Genomic DNA, 19126 nt, shown 5'->3' with positions numbered 1-19126 from the left:
GGCCTTTAGGCTTAATACGTTGTTTGGCAAGTTAAGTAAGAAATTGTGTGACTGGTTGTTAATAAAATCGTGTTGCAGACTGGATGTGAATTTGCACAGATGTCCATGCACATGCTGATAATTCATTTTACCTTTTTGCTGTATTCAGTTATTAACCATTTGACAAACAGAGAGAACCACACAGCTTTTTTCTCCAGCAAGGCTGCAACGTCTGTGAATTCTCTTTTGTAAATTTATAACGTATAAAAGGAAATGACCTGCTTCACAAAATCAGAATTTTGCGGGCTGTAAAAGACAAAGTTGTCACTCCTGTTGTATTTTTCCAGTTGTTAAATATCATTGAAGTCATTACTTAAATCTTTGCTGCCATGGTGTTATTATGCTCCGTAGGAGATATGTGCACCTGTCTAAGATATCCTGTTTGATGGAAACATGCTATAAGTGGCGCATGTACATGTGATCAGTGAGCAGCTTCATTTAAACAAAGAGCACCACAAAGATGAAGAAACTTGCTTGCACTGAATGACAGTAAGCTAAACACTGATGGTTAGCGCTTGCAGGGACGGTAGCATTACCCTTTAATGTTTTTATGTACAATGGTGTTGTAATGGTATAAAACTGGTATAACTTTAGACCAGCTGTTCTGCTGTTGCTCGGTTTTTTGTTGTTTGTTTTGTTTTTTTTATTTGTTTGTCATCTGTCTGTCTGTCTGAATGGAGTAGATGATAGGAAGCGGCTTTGTTTGCCTGTCTTCAGCTAAGTCAGAGGTAAGACTCTTTCCTGTGTGTAGGCGTGTTTATATGTGGTTGTATTTTAAATGTGTATGTGTGTGTTAATCCAAACATTTCCATCTGGATGTTACTGTTTTTGTGTAGAGTTAGTTATTCATAAACAGCTCCTGACTTCACAGTAAGCCTTAAATCCACCCCCATGCTCCCATTTTAAGCATCAAGTAGTGCTGATTAAAAGACACAACTGAGAAAACTGAGGCTGCTTGTCTAATGTAACACTTGATATTCTGATTCTCTGAGCTGTGATCACAGTTTAAATCTCTCATGTGTCCAGATAGAACTGCAGTCTAAAGAAGTTTTGAGCGATATAGTTTCAACAGAAACTGAGAACCGCAGATTTCAACAGCTCAACTCAGATTCAGACCTGCACCGAAAAGGAAAATAACAGCGGCTTTATAAGAACCTCTAAAAACATTGAAAAAACCAAATAAGCAAATTTTCTAAGCTTTGTTTTTTTTTTTAATCAAACTGGTGATGCTGCATCTTCATGTAATACCGACTGCTGGAATTGACTTAAAATAAACACGATTCATTTCTCCCAAAAGTGTTATTTCAATCCCAATTTAAGTGCCCGAAAATATTTGAAAACACTTTCTTGGTTTTAGGAGCCATCTACAATGATAAACATGACTGGAGAGTTCTGTGTTAGTTTGGGTGTTTTTGTGTATTTGTGCAGGACTCAGAGGGTGTGGCCATTATGCTGGGTGTGTGCAATAGTGGTCTGCTGGTCTACAGAGATAGACTGAGGATCAACAGGTTCTCGTGGCCAAAGATCCTGAAGATTTCGTACAAAAGAAACAACTTCTACATCAAGATCCGACCAGGAGAGGTAAGAACACACATTGATGACCTTCCACAAGGTGGCTTTATTTCACTCACTGTTAAACAGAGTATTATGATACATCTATGTTGATATATCTATGTTACACTGACCCTTATGCTGTACTTCAGCAGCGTAATGTTTCTGTAATGTTACTTAGTCCCTGCAAAATGCTCAAGCATAGTTTGACCACTGAATGAGAAGCCATTTCATATCCAGGTGTAGACTGTTTCCTCATTATTTTACAACAGTTTTCTAAAATAAATGGTCTTGAGTTGATAGCATTTGGTTACGTCTCATAATTAGCAAAAAACATAAACATAATAATTTGAGTGTTTTGAAAGGCGCTTTCAAATAAAATGTATTATTATTATTATTATTATTATTAATGAGCAAAAAACATAATTTTCAAAGATTGAAAAAATTCAGGGAGTGGCAAAATAAACATGCTTAAAAAGAATTAGGTCATTCATAAACTTCTCTAGTGCTGTGTCTGTATTACAGTGGACTAAATCCTGAGTGGAACTGTTTGCACAGTGCGCAATGTGGGAGTCACTTTTAACCTGGTTACAAATAAACAAGTGTGGCTGAGCTGCTCATCCTATTGCTAAGCACAGACACACTTCAAAGAAAACTTGTTTACATTGCTTGTATCAGCTTATTGGCTTGTCACCATAGGTGAACACTGGAACGTAGATCAACCAGTAAATCAAAAGTTTTGCCTTAACCTCCTAAGACCTGAACTCTTCCACAGCATGCATTTTTAATTTCACTTTGATATTTGGACATATTGGGCCATATGAATGCAAAAACAAAGAATTACCAGCTTTTTTTTTTTTACCTTGTTTTTGTTTTTAAGAAAAATAAGAGCCACATATGAGGATATTCATTTAAAAATTTGATAGAACAGTAGCAGTATAATGTCCTCATAAAAGGATATCAGGCCCTTGCAGAGCAAAATTGAGTATTTTGGTCTAAATAACCCAAAATGTGATGTCCACATATGTGGATGCCAGGCCACACACCACAACAGCCGATTAGAGTGTTCACATTACTGCAGATCCTTCTGTCTGTCAATACTGCCCTCCACTCTTCCCACCTCACAAAAAAAAGAGCTGAAAATGATAAAACTCTTCCACTCACTCCAAACCCAGAGTGGGCGTGGAACCGTTTTCTATCTGAGGACCAGGGCCTTAATCTTGGATGTTTCTCACCAGTGTGGTTTATATTCAGATACACACCACTTCACTGCTAATTGAAGTTCATCATATGAAGACTAGACCACAGACCATGGTTAAGACCGTCCTCTGCTGCTTGGCTGGACACAGAAATTCTTTCCATAAAAATTACAAAGAGAATCTTTGACAAAGAGCAGCTCTGGCAGAGTCCATCAGCCACCGCTGAACTCCCGTGCACACTTGAGTAAGGTCAAGAGCTGGTCCACACCCATTGCTCTTAATCACTACAACTGATGGACGGACACTCCTCTCTGAGACTCTGGCACAGATTATTCCAGGGAGACTAAGAAGTATGATCCCCTGAAATTTGGAACACATTCTCTGGGCCTCTTTCCTGAAAAGAGGAACCCCGCCTCCAGTCTCCTCGTCCAGAGTTACTGCTCCAGACCTGCAAGAATGTTGTAGAGGCTTGTAAACCAGAAACACCCCACCTTATTCAGACATCACATTCAAAATGTGTCTGAATTTAGTTTAGTGATATTGGTATAGGATGTGCGAGAGTGACACCTACTGATGGGTTTATTTTAAAGCTAAGATGTTGATAAATAATCTGTCTCTCCCCGTCTTCAGTTCGAGCAGTTTGAGTCCACCATTGGTTTTAAGCTGTTCAACCATAGAGCTGCTAAGAGACTCTGGAAGGTGTGTGTGGAACATCACTCCTTTTTCAGGTCAGTCAAGATCATGTCACAACATGTGGTTTGTTTCAGAAATCATGCGATCAGTTTTGTGACAGCCATCTTTTGTCTCCTTACTTCTCTCTGGCCTGCCCTCCACCCTGTCTGTGTGCTTGTTTTTCAAATTCTCCTCATCTCATCTCCCCTTGCTCATCTCCATCTTATTCTCTTCCCTGTGTGTCTCTCCTCTCTCAGGCTATTATCACCAGAAGAAACTCCTAAGAAGTTCCTGACTCTGGGTTCAAAGTTTCGTTACAGCGGTCGGACTCAGATTCAGAGTCGCAGAGCCAGTGCTCAGATATCCAGACCAGCACCGCATTTCCCACGATGTATCAGCAAGAGGAGCATGTTGAGCCGCAGTTTAGATGGAGGTACTCGTGAATTCTGCATCAGTTATGTTTCCCAGAGTGCTAACAGGGTTAATATGGGTTATTAGTATTGCGCATTGTAAACAGTTTGCAATGAGAGAACTGGTCACTATAGCTCTAGTTGTATCATACTGGTCCAAGTAGTAATACTAGTGGCAATAGTGCATCCAACTGTACCAAGTTTGGAAGTCAAATTTTTCCTTGTATTTACTGGAATATTCCGAGTACTAGACCTGTACTACAAAGGAGGAATGGGGAATTTGAACTATGAGTTTGTTTTTCTTTCCAAGGCCAACTAGGTCAGTCCATCTTTTTTAATGTTGTACCAACATTGTCCATTTATATGAATATGGTACTCGCTGTTTTATAAGTATTAATTGTAATCTTGGTTACTGGATTTTTATGAAGCCACATATAACAAAAACATATGGATATTTTTTTGTGTTAGCTAGCTCAGCAAAGTCAAAATGACTTGAGCAGTATTATCAAAGTCCTGTGTGGAGTAGTATGCACTGTGCTTACAGCTGGTTAAGTAACTGAACCAAGGTTTGTGTCTATGTTTTCTATGTTTGTATGCTCCATGTCATTCTTTCTTTCCAATTGTCGCACAAATGCAGTGAGCCACAGTCAAATTTCACCATGTGAACACATCCTTTGCTCAATCCAGTAGCAAACTGCTCATGACCAGTCATTTGGAATAATGGGTTTCATTGTTGCATTGTATTGTGAGTTTGTCTTCTCTCTACCATAAACTCTGTTTTATGCTTACTACCTATACTTTTCCCCCCTCTTAACTTTCCCCTTACCTCACAACTGTTTGTGACAAATGGCTGCCCTTCCTGGTTCGGACAGTTAAAAGGGAGTTCGTCCTCCACACTGTCACCAAGTACTTGCTCACATAGGATTGTCTGTTCTTTGGAGTTTTCTCTCCAGTATTGTGGGACATTGAGTCAACGGCTGTTGTGAATTGGCGCTCTTTCAATCAGACTGAAATGAGTTATATGAAGAAGACTGTTAGGTACTGGCTCTATGCCTACTGCATAATTTTAAAAGTGTAATTTGTATGTACAGTCCAGGAGAAAATCTTTTTTTCTTTTTTTTTGGTTTAAATGGGGGTATATTATTGTATTTATATCCTGTTTTTGTTTCCTATATACTCCCAACAAAACAAAAAAAAGAGCCATTATAAACCTGCATAAAGATACACTTGTTCAGCATAAGTTACTCTAGAGTTCTAGCCAGGTTGAAAACAAGCAACCATCCTGATGCTAAGAACTCTGACTCTAGGTTTAGCATACCTCACTAACCCATTAGCCTTATGTTTAGGTTCAGCACTGACTGATTAGTTCATTCTTCCTCAGTATTTGACCAGTTTGTGATTGGTTCTCAGCTTCACAGACTGGACCTACCTCCTCTCCGATTGTCTCTCAAGCCATCACAGCTTCCCCAAAAGTCAATGGTGGCACTCACACAGGTAGTGCTCAATACTGCAGTTGCACTGCTACTGGCTGCTGTGGTACTGCTCTGTGACTGGGCTCCGATCGCTTTATTCAGCTTGTTCAGGAATGCTGTGTACTTGGTTACTCTGCTTCACTCCGATACACCTGATAACAGCTGTACATTTCTGTTCATTCTGCTCACATGCCCTCAGACTTGCATCCTGTTTTCAGCAGAATGCAAAAGTATTACATGTTTGCCACATGTAAGGTTAAACAACCATATCGCTCAAATAAACCTGTTGCCAATATTTTGATGTCCAGATAATTATCTGACAGAATTTTTCAGTCTCAGTGCACGGTTATGTTGACACTAGTTATTAGCCCCATTAACCACACAGCTAACAGAGCTCAATGAGCCATGATATTCAAAATAATATGCGGTCATGGCTTGGTGGTGGTTCTGAATGCTGATTGGCCCAGGCTACTGTGCATGCACCCTGAGCTGTTAATTGGCTGAGTGTGCCATTACTCTGACAGAGAAGTCGTGATGCTTTGCTGCTGATGAGAACAAACACAGCTTGAATGAGCATCATAGTGGTTGCTGTCTTTACTGTTGTACCTGTTGATGTTATTGTGATGACATTAGGGCTGGTGCACTTCTGTGTGTGTATATAGATATGGGTTCTGGGCTGTATGGAGCATCTAAAGCCATCGCCATCAGTGACCTCATCACAACAGTAACACCTGAGAAGAGAATGGAAGAGAGCAGTGAAGTTCAAGGTAAGAAACAATGTCTGTGGTTGATCTTGAACCAGATACTTAATCTGTCAAATTATCTAAGACCTTGCACAAACTTCTCTTTTTTTCCTGTGTCACCCTAGTTGAGGAGGTGCAGGAAGTGGAGAATGTGAATGAAAAGGAGCAAGAGGAGGAGGAAGAGGAAGAGGAAACCAAAGAAACAGAGATTTCACAGCAGAGTACTCTCACTCCTCAGAAAATAGACACCAAAGTAATTGTCTCACCTGTCAACCCAATCTGACCAGTTTTCTATTGCTGTATGAAAAACTAGATTTTGGGCCCCATGTTTCATGTTGTGCTGTGTGGCAGGTAGGGTGTAGGACCCACCTACACCCCGATCCACCTTAAACACAGCTTTAATCCTGGGAAAACAAACTCTTCATGGGAAATAATCTTTACAAAATAAACCAAAACCTTCAAACACTAAACTGGGGACAGGAACTTAGAAACTGGGAAACAAACAGAAACACAAAACAATAATGTGAGTACAACGCAACACAGGGCAAGGAAAACACAGGGCTTAAATACAGCTGGGAGAAATCAAACTTAACGAGGCAAGGGAAGCAAAACTAGACACACTGACATGAGACACGGACTTTCAAAGTAAAACAGGAAACACAACAGGCACAGACACTGAACAAAACCTACACTAAACTCTTAACCAGAATTAAACTGAAACATAGGCTACAGAATAGTAACAAAATACAAGAAACTAAAAATGCTGGGTCAAAATCACCCAGAACCATGAAACCATGAAGGCCCACAAACATTTAAAATGGTGTGTTAACCCCATACAGGTGCCATCCTTCTCATTAAATCAAGTTTGTGTTACTCTCAGCAGCTGGTAAAATGAAAAAAATACATATAATACAAACGTAATAATAATCTGACATTCCTACTGAAGTTCTCTATGTGCTCAACTTTATATTTAGTTTTTACAAAAGTAGATGTTTTTACCATTTGAATCCTCGGTTAAAGAGCAGCTTGCAGGTTAAAGATTCTCTTTATTTGCATATAATATTTGTTAGGAATCAGTTTGGAAGTGAACACATGCATTTTACATGGTTTGCAAGAGAGTTATTTGGTGGTTTGTGCAGAGGAAGAAAGGTCTTTGCTGCTGTTTCAGTCATGAAAGAAATACATGCGCGGTTAATTTAAGTTCCTGGGTGTAAGAAGCCTTGATTAGAATTTAGAAGCCAGAACTGTATGATACTAATAGCTGGTGTAGTTCTTTCACTAGTGTCATGGGTGGGTGAGAGACACAGTTTAACAAAAACCCATTTCCTATTGCTGATATCGACCTCATCAGCTACTCTCTCTCCTGTTGCAGTCAAGCTGATTTTAGAGGTGGACAGAAACTCTGCTACAAAAACAACTTTAAAAGGATTATTTCAATATGTGCATTTTTGCCTCATTGCTTAATTTTCCCTCTGAGGTCCCAAACCTGCAAGTTGCTCTTTGAAACTATTTCAGATCCTACCACACTTCATTTCACAGCAGAAGGCGAACTAACTGGTTTTGATCTGGAGGTTATATTTGCACTGATAATTCAACTTAAACATTTTTTTTTTTGCTTACTTACTTTTTCTTGTTCAGACTGAGCTAACTGATACTGCTGTGGACGAAGACCTGACAGCTACTGAGGTACACATCTGTGATCGTATGGTTAATAATTCCATTGTGGAAAGACTTGTTAACATAACCTGTCTCTCTGCCTACCTATCTATCTGACAGTCTGACCAAGATGAAGATTTGAAAACTCAGGTAACGCCTGAACTATTTTTTCTTCATATGTGTTGATCCCTCTTCTGTCTCATCTTACATCTCCCCCCCTCTCTCTGCCCTGTCTTTAGGGTAGTCCTGAGGAGATGCAGAAACCTCAGAGCACCATCAGCGCCCTCAGACGCTCCTTTTTAGAGGGAGGAGAAGGAGAAGGAGGAGGAATGACAGAGTGGGAGAAGCGTCTGGCCTCGTCACCTCTCCGAAGGGTCGATGACTCCCCAATGATTGAACCTCTGGAGCCCGATGAGGTGAGACAGTCATGGATGGGTTATCTTGTGGCATTGGGTTCACAGACACCTGCAGTTGGTAAATGTTGTTTCAGTGCTGTGACTTGGAATTTTTTCCATTAATTGTGATGTAGCACATTGCCACAGTTTGTGGGTTGAATATTTACAATACACATCTTTGAAGTTAAACTGTTTTTTTGTCAGGTACCTTTTTTTTGGTAATGTGTGTGTAAAGCTGTGCTCACTTGCATAAAAGTGTTGCACTACAGGAGCCAGTGCCATTATCCCAATTTGCTGTTAGCATGTTGATAAGAAAACTAATCCCAATCTTATCTTTCAGATGTCGGGCTTGCAGACATTTAGACTGTCTCAATAGTTTTGAAAATTCTTCATGGGCCCAAGTTAACCAGCCCCGAGGAAAACCCCCAGTAGCAGGAGGTGAAAATAGATCTACAGGTCACATGTCTATGTGCTTGTTGTTACCTCCTGTTGCCAGTTATAAACGGGAAATATTGATCTGTATCTCAAAGCTGATTGATTTATGACCCTTACGATCAGTAGAAACTTCCTAGAAGTTTAGTTGCTCTTCAGCTCAACAACAGTAGAATTTAAGCTGAAACTGGTGGAACTTGAATAAAACCTCAATGTAATATCAAATAAACTTTGGATAAGCCTTGGTGAGAAAGATGGCGTTCAGTATCTTGCCCGTTCAACATTCACACAGGCAGACAGAGCTGATCTGCATCTGTCTGGCTTCACCGCCGCTACTTTGAGTCATTAAACTGGGCCTTCCCACTGGATTTGTGTATTGTGTTACGGCCCAACCAGTTTCACTATAGTTTCAGAGAATGAAATTCTACTGTTTTATTAGTCTGTAATTTAGCACTAGTTAGCCAGTAGCACTCATACCATTTACAGTATGTATGAAGCTTGTGTTGTTTGTATTATTTGTTTATAACACTACATCTAACCACTACATCCTCTCAACAAAACATAGTAACTTCTAGCAACAATCAAACAAAGGAAAAACAAAGAAATATGGCAGCAACCAAATCAGGTGTTATGCTTTAAAGTCCAAAATGACTGGATTATTGCTGTCATGATGGCTATATCTTTCTTTTGCGCTCAGGAAACTGGTCTCGTATGTCACATGATTTCTTGCTGAGTCTGTGCTTATTTAATATTGCTTACCTGTGCGCTCCAGGAGGGCGGGTTCATGACAAACCAAGCTCCTCCTCGGCCATTCAAAAAGAAGAGCTACACAGTGGGGCAGACTTACTGCACAGTCTCTGGCAGGGTTTTTACCATGACGATCATGGATGACAGCTCTGATGCTACCATGACAACAGCAAGTGTCAAACCCTGCCAACAAGTTCAACACATTTCACAGCTCACTGCTGACGATGACATCACAGAGGGACCACTGATTGCCATCCCTGAGGTAAAGACTCCGACTTCACCTTCGGACCTGCCAGCTGTTGACAACAGACAAATGATTAGTGTGGCTGAAGGTCTCGACTTCTGTGGGGCCAGAGTCTCTGTGAAGTCCTTCCCTGCCACCCCTACATCCTCACTGGACAAGCTAAGCCCCATCTCTGGCAGGAAATCACCTTTCATGGCAGCAGTGGTATGCTGATTGGTTGGTTGGTGGTCAGCATGAAAACAAGCATGAAAACAACAACCTGGCAGCAAAATGTTAACCTCTGCAGCACTGACACAGGAAGCGTGGCTTAACACTGGCTCGTCTGAGCTAGTTCAAACTGAATGTCTTGAGCTCCAAAAGACTGTAGATATCTGAGGGACCAGAGTATCAGGAGACCAGGATCTCCACCTGGTGAACTAGGTCTCCTGGTGGTCTGAAAAGGAGATGCTGCAGAAAAGTTGATTTTCCATCAGAAAAAATTGATTACAGGATTTTAATCACAATTGATGCTGGATTAGATCATAATGGATGTTCTGCTCTGTTGTGACTGGTTGTTTTGCATCTTTTGTGGCATTAGCTGATTTCCACGTAATGTGTGTCTTAGACGGTCTTGTTGCTGACAGGTAGTTTTAAAAAACCAAAAGTTTTTCTTATTTAAAGATTACATGATTCCAGCAGGTTCCTCTACCCATCTAAAAGAAATGTGCGACGGTGTCCTGATGCTGACAAATCTTCTAAATTATAAAACTTAAATGGAAAAGTGTGACATGTTGATATTACTGTTTTTATAGTGCTTCCTTCCTATTTCATTGTCTGCCATAGATGGTCAGTGAGTATGTAGCAATCAATCACAACAGAGCTTATCCAATCTAGTGGTGCTGGTCCTTCTCTGTTTTTGATTGGGTTTCCTTCTTCTCCAGGAAGCGGCACCTGTGAGCTGCAGTGTTCAGTTTAAACTCTGCCCAGCTTCTTGCTTCACCTCCTCCCAGAAACCATTTTGTGTCTTCTCCTTTGATCAAAATGGAAAACAGGAAGCTGATCTTTCTAGTTGTTTTCTTCTGTTTGTTGTTGTTTTTTTATCCTTAGTGAGCTTGGGGGTGTGGCTTAACTCCATTTTACTGCTATTTTTCACTTCTGTTTTGGTTGGTTACTTTGACTTTGTAATGCTTTTTTACTTTGTTGGAAGCTGCTGCCTTTTTATTAACATTCCTGTCCATGCGAGGTGTAAGCAAAGAGACAGCAAGTCACAAATCCACCACAATGAGAGATTTCATAATAAGTTGTCTCAGTACTTCATGAGGCCTGTACCACAAAGCAGGATTAGAAGTTTAGCAAGGTAAATGCAAGTTTAACCTTGTCACCAAAGTGGCTCAGTTCCACTGGTGTTGCCATGGCACACTTTAGATAAAAGAACCACTACTGATCAATTAATTCTGTTGGAACAACAAAAGTATCCAACCCTGAGCCAAAGACACTTTTCTCTTAGAGCAAATTGGACTTATTCTTAAAGCAAACTTAGGGATTCTGAAGTTGCCCGTAATCCTTTTATTTAAAAGTCAAAACTAATTGTTAATCCTGTAACGTTGTTGTTTAAGAAGCCTCATGAGGAGTGCTTAGAACTGAGGGGAGATGATGAAGACTGGAAGAAAAAGAACTAGTTAGGTGGGGATTGTCTTGTTTTTGTTTCATTGTTTATTAATGTAAATAATGATTGGACTGGTTGTTATGCAGCTCTTTTCTACTCTACCTGAGCACTCAAAGCACTTTGTACAACATCCCTCATTCACCCATTCACAACAGCATTTGTTTTTATGTATAAGTTCTAACATTTACATTTACCAATTCACACTTTAATGGATGAATAAGAGCAACTTGGTGTTAATAACTTACCCAAGGATATTTGCCACCAGCTTTTCAATTAATAGATGGCTTGCTCTACATCTGAGCTACGTACACCACCCCAGTGTCTAGTTGACATTACAGTTTACTGTATTGTGAACTTTCCCAAAGGGGTGGCTGCAGCTCAGGTGGTAGAGCAGGTAATCTACTGATCGGAAGGTTGGTGGTTCGATTCCTGGCTTCCCCTAGTGTGCATGCCACTTGGGGAAGATACTAACCCCAAATTGCTCTCCGATGCATCCATCAGAGTGTGTGTGTGAATGTTACTTAGAAAGCACCTAGAAAAAATGTGCTTGTGTGAATGCACAAGTTGTGTAAAGCGCTTTGAGTGCTCAGAAGAGTAGAAAAGCACAATATACGAACCAGTTCATTTACCAAATGAGCATCATTAAGAAATATAGATCTTCAGGACAAACTCTGGGTTTTTTTTTCTTTTAAAGGAAATTTAATATTTTCTATAAGCCTTAATGAGCCTTAATATAGCAACCACAAGTAAGCCAGTCTGTCAGTTTTCTTGCTGAAGCTTTTTGAATCAACTGAAGACTTTTTAAGGATGTTTTAAGAAATCCTGTTAATAATCAATTACAGTAGTCTAGCCTAAAAGACTGCCTAACATCACTCTGACACAGGATGTTTCTAATTTCAGAGATATTGGCTACAGTATGTTCTAATCGCTGTAATAATATATTATGGTCTGCAGTATCAAATGCTGCACTGAGGTCTAGCAGGACAAGCACAGAGATGAGTCCACTGTCAGAGGCCACAAAAAGATCATTTTAACCTTCACTAAAGCTGTTTCTGTGCTGTGATGAGCTCTGAAACTGTAACTCTTCAAATAAAATTCCTCTGCAGATGATCAGTTAGCTGTTATACATGAGTTAAAGCCAAAGGAATACTTGGCTCAGCAGAGTTCTGACATTGTGTCAGCCTGGCTTCTAAAAGGGATTTCCAAAAGATTTAGGAATGTGTTCATGGGAATTTCTCACCATTATTCCAAAAGTGCATTTGTGAGGTCAGACATTGATGCTGGATGAGAAAGACTGTCTTGTAGTCTCCACTCTAATTCATGTTGTTCTGTCGTGTTGAGCTCAGGACTTTGTGCAGGCCGTTCAAGTCCCTCCACACCAAAATCACTCATCCATGGCTCTGTGAACCTTGCATTGTTTACTGGTACACAATCATGCTGGAACAAGCCATCCAAAAACTGTTCCCATAAAGGTGGGAACATGAAATTGTCCAAAATGTCTGAAGAGTTACTTAAGAAGAGGGGTCGAGCCCAACACCTGAAAAACAACCCCACACCATAAACGCATCTGCCAAACGCCAAACTCAGACTCATCAGTTGAAATTGTCAGATGGAGAAGTGTGATTTGTAACTCCAGAGACCATGCACTTTACACCACTCCATCTGGTACTCTAGAGAGTCCATTAAGCTCTCTATGAACTGTTCTTGAGCTAATCTGAAGTTTGGAAGTCTGTACTAGTTGTCTCTGCAGAGAGTTGGCGACCTCTGTGCACTATGAGAATCTCTGATTTTGCTTTAAAACAGAGTTGCTGTCATTGCCAGCGCTTCCACTTTGTTATAATACCACTAACAGTGGTATTATAATTAACAAAGACATACTTGTACATTCTTACCCAAAGCTCCTCCATCAAGGTCCTCTCCTCCGGATGCATTTTGGAAACTGAGGCAGGAAGACGAGGAGGCTTTAGATAGGAAAATATCAACATAATTCAAGGCTTTTTTAAATAAGCCCACCATGGCTCCACAGTGTCCCCTGCATGGCTGGAGTTTTATTTTGAGACTTTTAATTACAAGTTTCTTCTTTGTTTTCACTGTAACTGTTGTTTTTTGTGTGTTTGATATGTGCAGCCTAAACCTACATTTGATGATATGTCTCCTGAGCTGACAGCTCTGCTGAAATCAGCCAGAGAGCAACAAACCTTCAGAGAACACGACCTGCTCAAGGTGCCTTTTTCACTAGCTGTCTTCCTTGTTGTCCAGTTGTATTTTTGTCTGGCTCTCTTTAACTCCTCTTTCAGGTATTTTATTGCCTGCCTTCTGTGAGTTAATAAGTCTCTTTTCTCTGTGGATTTAATCTCAGTGTTCTTATGTATGAGAACCAGCACCGCATCTTGTCAAACCTACAATCAGTTCTCCTCACTGCAGCTTCTCTCAGCCAGTAAAAGAAATCCAGCATCCCATCTCAATGCTTTACAGTTTCAAAAGCTAGTCTCAGTCTCCAGGTTTGTGCATTCTGAGCAACAAATCATCTCAGCTTCTCAAGAACCCTCCATTGCCACAATTATTGGTCCGAGTTCTAACACTAAGGACATAAGCAGAGCATGGGTTCTCCTTGCCCCTTCACCAACAGTACTGATCTGATTCATGTCCTCCAGGCTGTTATGACATCCCTGCAAGACATCCACACTCCCCTGCATCCTCTAGCAAGATCATAAAGAACAACCCTGATACCGATCTGCTCCATGACCCTGTAGCAGCTGCTTCACCCTCTTCATACTCACCTCAGTGGTTTCTGGTTATTCTAAGCTGTCCTTTCATTTTCAAGGCTACATATTCACAAAAATATTATAAGTAAAATAAATTAATTTAAAATCCTCAGATCCTGAAGTGCACAGTTTAACTAGTTCGAGCTTAACACATAACTAGCACTGATTAAGAGTCTAATTATAAAGAATTCAAGAATACATTTTTCATCTCAGTGTTCACGTTCCAGCAAATGAATTAAAAGATCACCTGTTTGTAGCTCTTTTGATACGTGGACTATGACAAAGGTTTGTTGTTATTAGACCATGCATGACTTATTTTTTATGTAAGAATTGTAATTGTGCTGTTAAAGAGCATAAAATGGTCTCACAGCTCTGGGAAAGAAATACGTAAATTGAGGTGACAAGGTCACCAGGATTTGAACTGGTCTAAGATTTCTAGTGCATGTACCTGAAAGAACCTTCACCATGAGGTCGAGGTCACTAAAATTCAAATTCATCTGAGACTTTTAGAAGATGGACCTGTGTTGTAAATTTCAAAATCCTACATTGTCTCATTCTCTGATCTCACTTTCACAAACTTGTGTTTCCACACTGCAAACAACAACCCTGTTTAACAGGTCATCTTTTCCAGCTTGCCCATATTCAGATTTTTACTGCATCACACTTTAGTGTACAGTCCATCTCACTGATAAAATTAGCTGGCAGTGGCGCGTGGTTGTTCAAAACTAATATCAGAGGCACATAATTTAAATGTAAGCAAGTAAAGTCATGTGTGTCACTTACTCAGTCGAGGTGCCTCAGTACCCAATCTGCTGGTCACAGTTTCATTTGAAAAAGGTTTATGCACAGATTTAAAGTTCTGGTCCTTGCTGTTTTATAGCTGGTGAAATTCTACACACATATAGTGCTGTGGACATGTTTTGAGGGGTACTGGGGTAACTGGCAGGCAGTTGTTTACCAAACCTTCATCGTAGGCTTTCTGTTCTATTTCCTGGCCTTCAACAGCTTTCCGTCCTTTCTACACCATACTCCTTTCAGTTAGTTATGTCAATACTCTTTTCATATATTATGCCATAGCTAACCTGTTATGTCCATGTCATGCCATCTCCAGCACCACCAGCATTTGGACTCTGGTGGGGTCATTTCCTACTCTATGAATAATCACCAAATATTGCTTAACCTCTGTATTTCGAGAAGGTCAGTTCAATTCAATTCACAAAGAACTGCCATTTACATCAGTCCTTCAAATCGGTTTGCAGCAGAATGACACACATGTGCAGCACTCTCATCAAGGAGACATCACTTGTTAAAATAATCACCTAATGTTCTGTGATTTCACTTCGTTTTTCAGACTTCAGAGAAGGTGGAGACAATAATGCTGGTGACAGAGCCACATGACGAGGACGAGGCAATGGTGGACCAGCAAAAGGTAGCAAAAGAAAGTCATGTGGGCATGCCCTTTAGTAATCTACCAGCCAACCCAGCAGGTGTTGATGATAGCACACAGCAATGGGCCTGTGACAGTTTTAATGATGGTCGGGCTAATAGTCCAACAAGTGATGATGATGATGATGATGATATTAGCTACGAGCCCAGCAGCCAGGCTAGCGATGACAATGCTAGTGAGATTAGTGAGGATGCCGTCAGTGTGCTGGTACAGGCAGCAGTGGAGGAGGCCATCGAAGCTGCAGTCAGAGAGACTCAGGCCCCCAACGCTAATGACACTAATCAGGATAACATTAACAACAAGATAGCAGTTAGCTTTTGTGAACAGGAGCAAGCTAGCTCTGTCCTGGACTCTCAAACACCTGGGACTCTGCATTACACTGACAACGAAGACTCAGACGACTCACAGGAAGATGAAGGAGGGTGGCAGTTTGAAGAAAACTCCCCTCCGCCCTCTTTACTCCATCCCACATCCAGGCACTTGGCCCATCAGATGCAACCATCTGCCCACAGGGATGACGATGAGTTCAAACCACTACAGGAGGTAACACCTGAGACACTTGCCCAAATGGCATCTGCGACTCCTATACTAGTTACCCTTGCCCCATTTCACCACCCTGAAACTGCACCTACCCCACCTGACCTAGTGACCTTTGGCCCATTTCTTCCTTAAAATCTAATCTACCCTCTGTTCACATGAATACATCGAAATATTTTGTCAGTCAGACGAGAGTTTGATATATTTTCAAACTCTTGGCCGACTTTCCCGTTTTTCCTAATTTTGCTTAAAACATAGATTGTATATCAGATGGGCATAGCTTCTGAGTCTTGAAAGGGAAGTCAATATGGAGACCAAGCAACATCTCATTTGACTGCAAAAGGTTTATGAGTGGTTTTAAAGAGGTTTGTGGGAAAACCTCCCTCGGCTCTCTTGCTTCCTAATGTTAGTAATTTTATTTATTCCTGGTGACTTTATGGGCTCAGTGGCTAGTTTGTGAAGACAAAATTCATTAATTTGTAAACTAGAGTATGACCATTGGCTAAGAACTAGACCCCCTTTTAACTCAGCATTACCTGTTTCAGAATATTACGATGATAAAGGCAAGAACACTCAGTTTGAGACCTCAGGAACCAGTGCTGGTGCTGGCTGTAAAGGGTTCAATTTTGCCTCTTTTAAGAGGCAACATTGATTAGAAAGATAAACACTCTGGGAATGAGGAAGACTAAGTGTTTAGTTTAAGAGGTCAGTTTGTACTATTTAATTAGGTGAAAAGAATTCAGAGGATTACTTTGAAGTGATGTAAAAGTTTACTGCGTAGTTTAATCAATCAAAAGATGTGTAGTTAATATGAGTAGTACCAGAAATAGATGGATACATAAATATTTTTCCCCAGACTGACATCCTGTGTTTTATCCTCAACATTTTTTTTTCATCAGTACAAAAATGTGCTGGTATTTGGTTATTACTCTTCCTCATGGGCTGATGTTCATACTTGTTTCAGAGCCAAGTAGAATCTGATACTCCTGCTGGTCTGCTGCTGAGCTCACACAGCTACACTACCGAGACCTCCAACACCACTACCACCACTCACATCACCAAGGTAACACAGGACCAAGGTACCACCATAATACGCAAGATTTACATTACTGCCATGGCAATACCACCACACACCCATCAACAAAATGACATGATAACTATGGGAGCACTACTGCTACTACATGAGCCCCACACGTGTCACCATGGTAAAACCATAACCTAAGAAATCCCACTGCAAACCATGGTAATATTGTCATGGCTGAAAAGGTTTGTTGAAACTATTAAGGGTTTACAAACAGCATTAAAAAGCTGAGAAAAGGTGAAAGATAAAGACGCTTGACTGAATTCGGATGTTTCTCCCTTTTCTTCTTCAGATGGCAAAAGGGGGGATTTCTGAAACCAGAATAGAAAAGAGGATTGTGATTTCTGGAGATACAGAAGTTGACCACAACCAGGTAGCTTGAATGTTGTTGTTTCTGTAATGGTGTGTTCAAGGGATGAGGACAGAAGGGTTGTTAAAAAGTTAAAAAAACGGCAAGCTTCATTCACTCATACACAGAGCATTTTATTTTATGCACTTTAAGCAATTAACCACAACATTTGCAACCAATTTGGAATCGCCTAACATGCATGTCTTACACTGAACAACACTTTTGTTTTTGCTCCGATTTTTCACGAGCTGAACTTAAAGATCTGAAACATTTTCTACACACACAAAGGACCCATTACTATCAAATATTGTTCACAAATCTGTCTAAATCTGTGTTAGTGAGAACTTCTCATTTGCCGAGATAATCCATCCCACCTCACAGGTGTGGCATGTCAAGGTGCTGATTAGACAGCATGAATATCGTGTGCCTTAGACCAGCGGTCCCCAACCCCCGGGCCTCGGACCGGTACCGGTCCGTGAGTCGTTTGGTACCAGGCCGCGAGAGTTGAGGCTCAGGTGTGAAATGTATAGTTTTCAGGGTTTTTATCGGTTTTCAGCGTGATTTTGTTATCGTTTTTATCGTTTACTCTATTTTCCTGGGTCTTTTCACGTGTTTATGAATAAATTTTCTTTTTTTCGGTACCGGTACCAGTTTTATTTTGTTGTATTTATCCGCGACACCTTAAAGGCCGGTCCATGAAAATATTGTCGGGCATAAACCGGTCCGTGGTGCAAAAAAGGTTGGAGACCGCTGCCTTAGACTGCCCACAATAAAAGGCCACTCTGAAATATGCAGTTTGATCACACAGCACAATGCTACAGAGCTACACTTTCCTAACATACTAAGCTATGCTAGCATGCACTTAACATCAGTCTGCTCTTTTCTTAACTAGCTTAGCATAGACATGATCAGAGTGATAATCTAAGAATAAAAATGTCTCCACACTGTAAATATCAGTCTCAGGGTCTGTTCTGAGAATAATGCCATGGAATCTTTGAACTACAGTGTGTCTCACTGCTCCTTCTGTCTCATTTTCAGGACTGAATCTGGACACCCAAGGGGTTTAGTATAGAGTGCATTGCCAGAAACAAAACTGTTGGCTGCAGCATCCACCGAGCATGGATGAACTGATGATTTGGACACACATTCATGCATGGACACACATATATACAGCATCGCCTGCCTATCTCACAGGGGGTGGAACCAATGGCTGAGTTAGCATTAGTTCGATAGTGTGACTAGATGAGTAGATTTAACTGAAAGTTTCACATGCAGCGCAGAGATGGGAGAGAAAGACGTGTTTCCATAGCAACAGACAACCTACACTGGACCTTCACTATGAATCAGCTTCTGAAGCATTTACTTATATAAGCCTTCCCCCACACCTCATTCCCCAACACTCTAAGGTGGGCATCTGATTGGCTAGCTGACTCAGGTGTGCTTGCTCCTCTATTGTTGGGAGACAGCAGCTTTTCAAAACATTTAGCCTGACATCTGAATGATAGTGCTTCGAGCTTTACCTGTTGAGAAACTTGATGCGTACTATCACCAGCTGATCAAAACAGTTTCCTGTCTAACAAGAAAAAACAGCTAAAACTCTGCTTTGAATTTACCCATAATGCAATAGTAATGTGCCATTCGCTAAACCTTCCACGAAAATGACGATGAATCATTCATGTGTGTGTGTTTTTGATTTCTGTATCCATTTATTTATTAAATTACAAACTGATCACAGCCCCTGA

The 19126-nt window shown here is 40.6% G+C and overlaps 1 protein-coding gene across 3 annotated transcripts in view; it reads left to right on the top strand.

The window, feature by feature from the left end:
- Positions 1 to 19126, top strand: part of LOC102201773 (protein 4.1-like) — a 28454-nt gene extending 9328 nt beyond the window's left edge. The window contains exons 10-25 of one of the 3 annotated variants that reach the window (XM_013914446.1): positions 723 to 767; positions 1468 to 1620; positions 3420 to 3517; positions 3719 to 3894; positions 5282 to 5365; positions 6006 to 6110; positions 6212 to 6339; positions 7725 to 7772; positions 7863 to 7892; positions 7982 to 8158; positions 9528 to 9764; positions 13333 to 13428; positions 15322 to 15960; positions 16919 to 17017; positions 17328 to 17408; positions 18423 to 19126. In XM_013914446.1, the coding sequence (XP_013769900.1) occupies positions 723 to 767; positions 1468 to 1620; positions 3420 to 3517; positions 3719 to 3894; positions 5282 to 5365; positions 6006 to 6110; positions 6212 to 6339; positions 7725 to 7772; positions 7863 to 7892; positions 7982 to 8158; positions 9528 to 9764; positions 13333 to 13428; positions 15322 to 15960; positions 16919 to 17017; positions 17328 to 17408; positions 18423 to 18428 (2202 nt within the window). In that variant the 3' untranslated portion in view covers positions 18429 to 19126. The remainder of the gene's footprint in view (positions 1 to 722; positions 768 to 1467; positions 1621 to 3419; positions 3518 to 3718; positions 3895 to 5281; positions 5366 to 6005; positions 6111 to 6211; positions 6340 to 7724; positions 7773 to 7862; positions 7893 to 7981; positions 8159 to 9527; positions 9765 to 13332; positions 13429 to 15321; positions 15961 to 16918; positions 17018 to 17327; positions 17409 to 18422) is intronic. The other 2 variants (XM_013914447.1, XM_013914448.1) reach the window with 2 other exon arrangements.

This window comes from Pundamilia nyererei, unplaced genomic scaffold (assembly GCF_000239375.1).
Source record: "Pundamilia nyererei isolate P.nyererei 1_Seehausen unplaced genomic scaffold, PunNye1.0 scaffold00198, whole genome shotgun sequence".
NCBI classification, from domain to species: Eukaryota; Metazoa; Chordata; class Actinopteri; order Cichliformes; family Cichlidae; genus Pundamilia; species Pundamilia nyererei.
The sequence above is the reverse complement of the archived record's forward strand: the minus strand, read 5'-3'. Positions and strand labels throughout refer to the sequence as shown.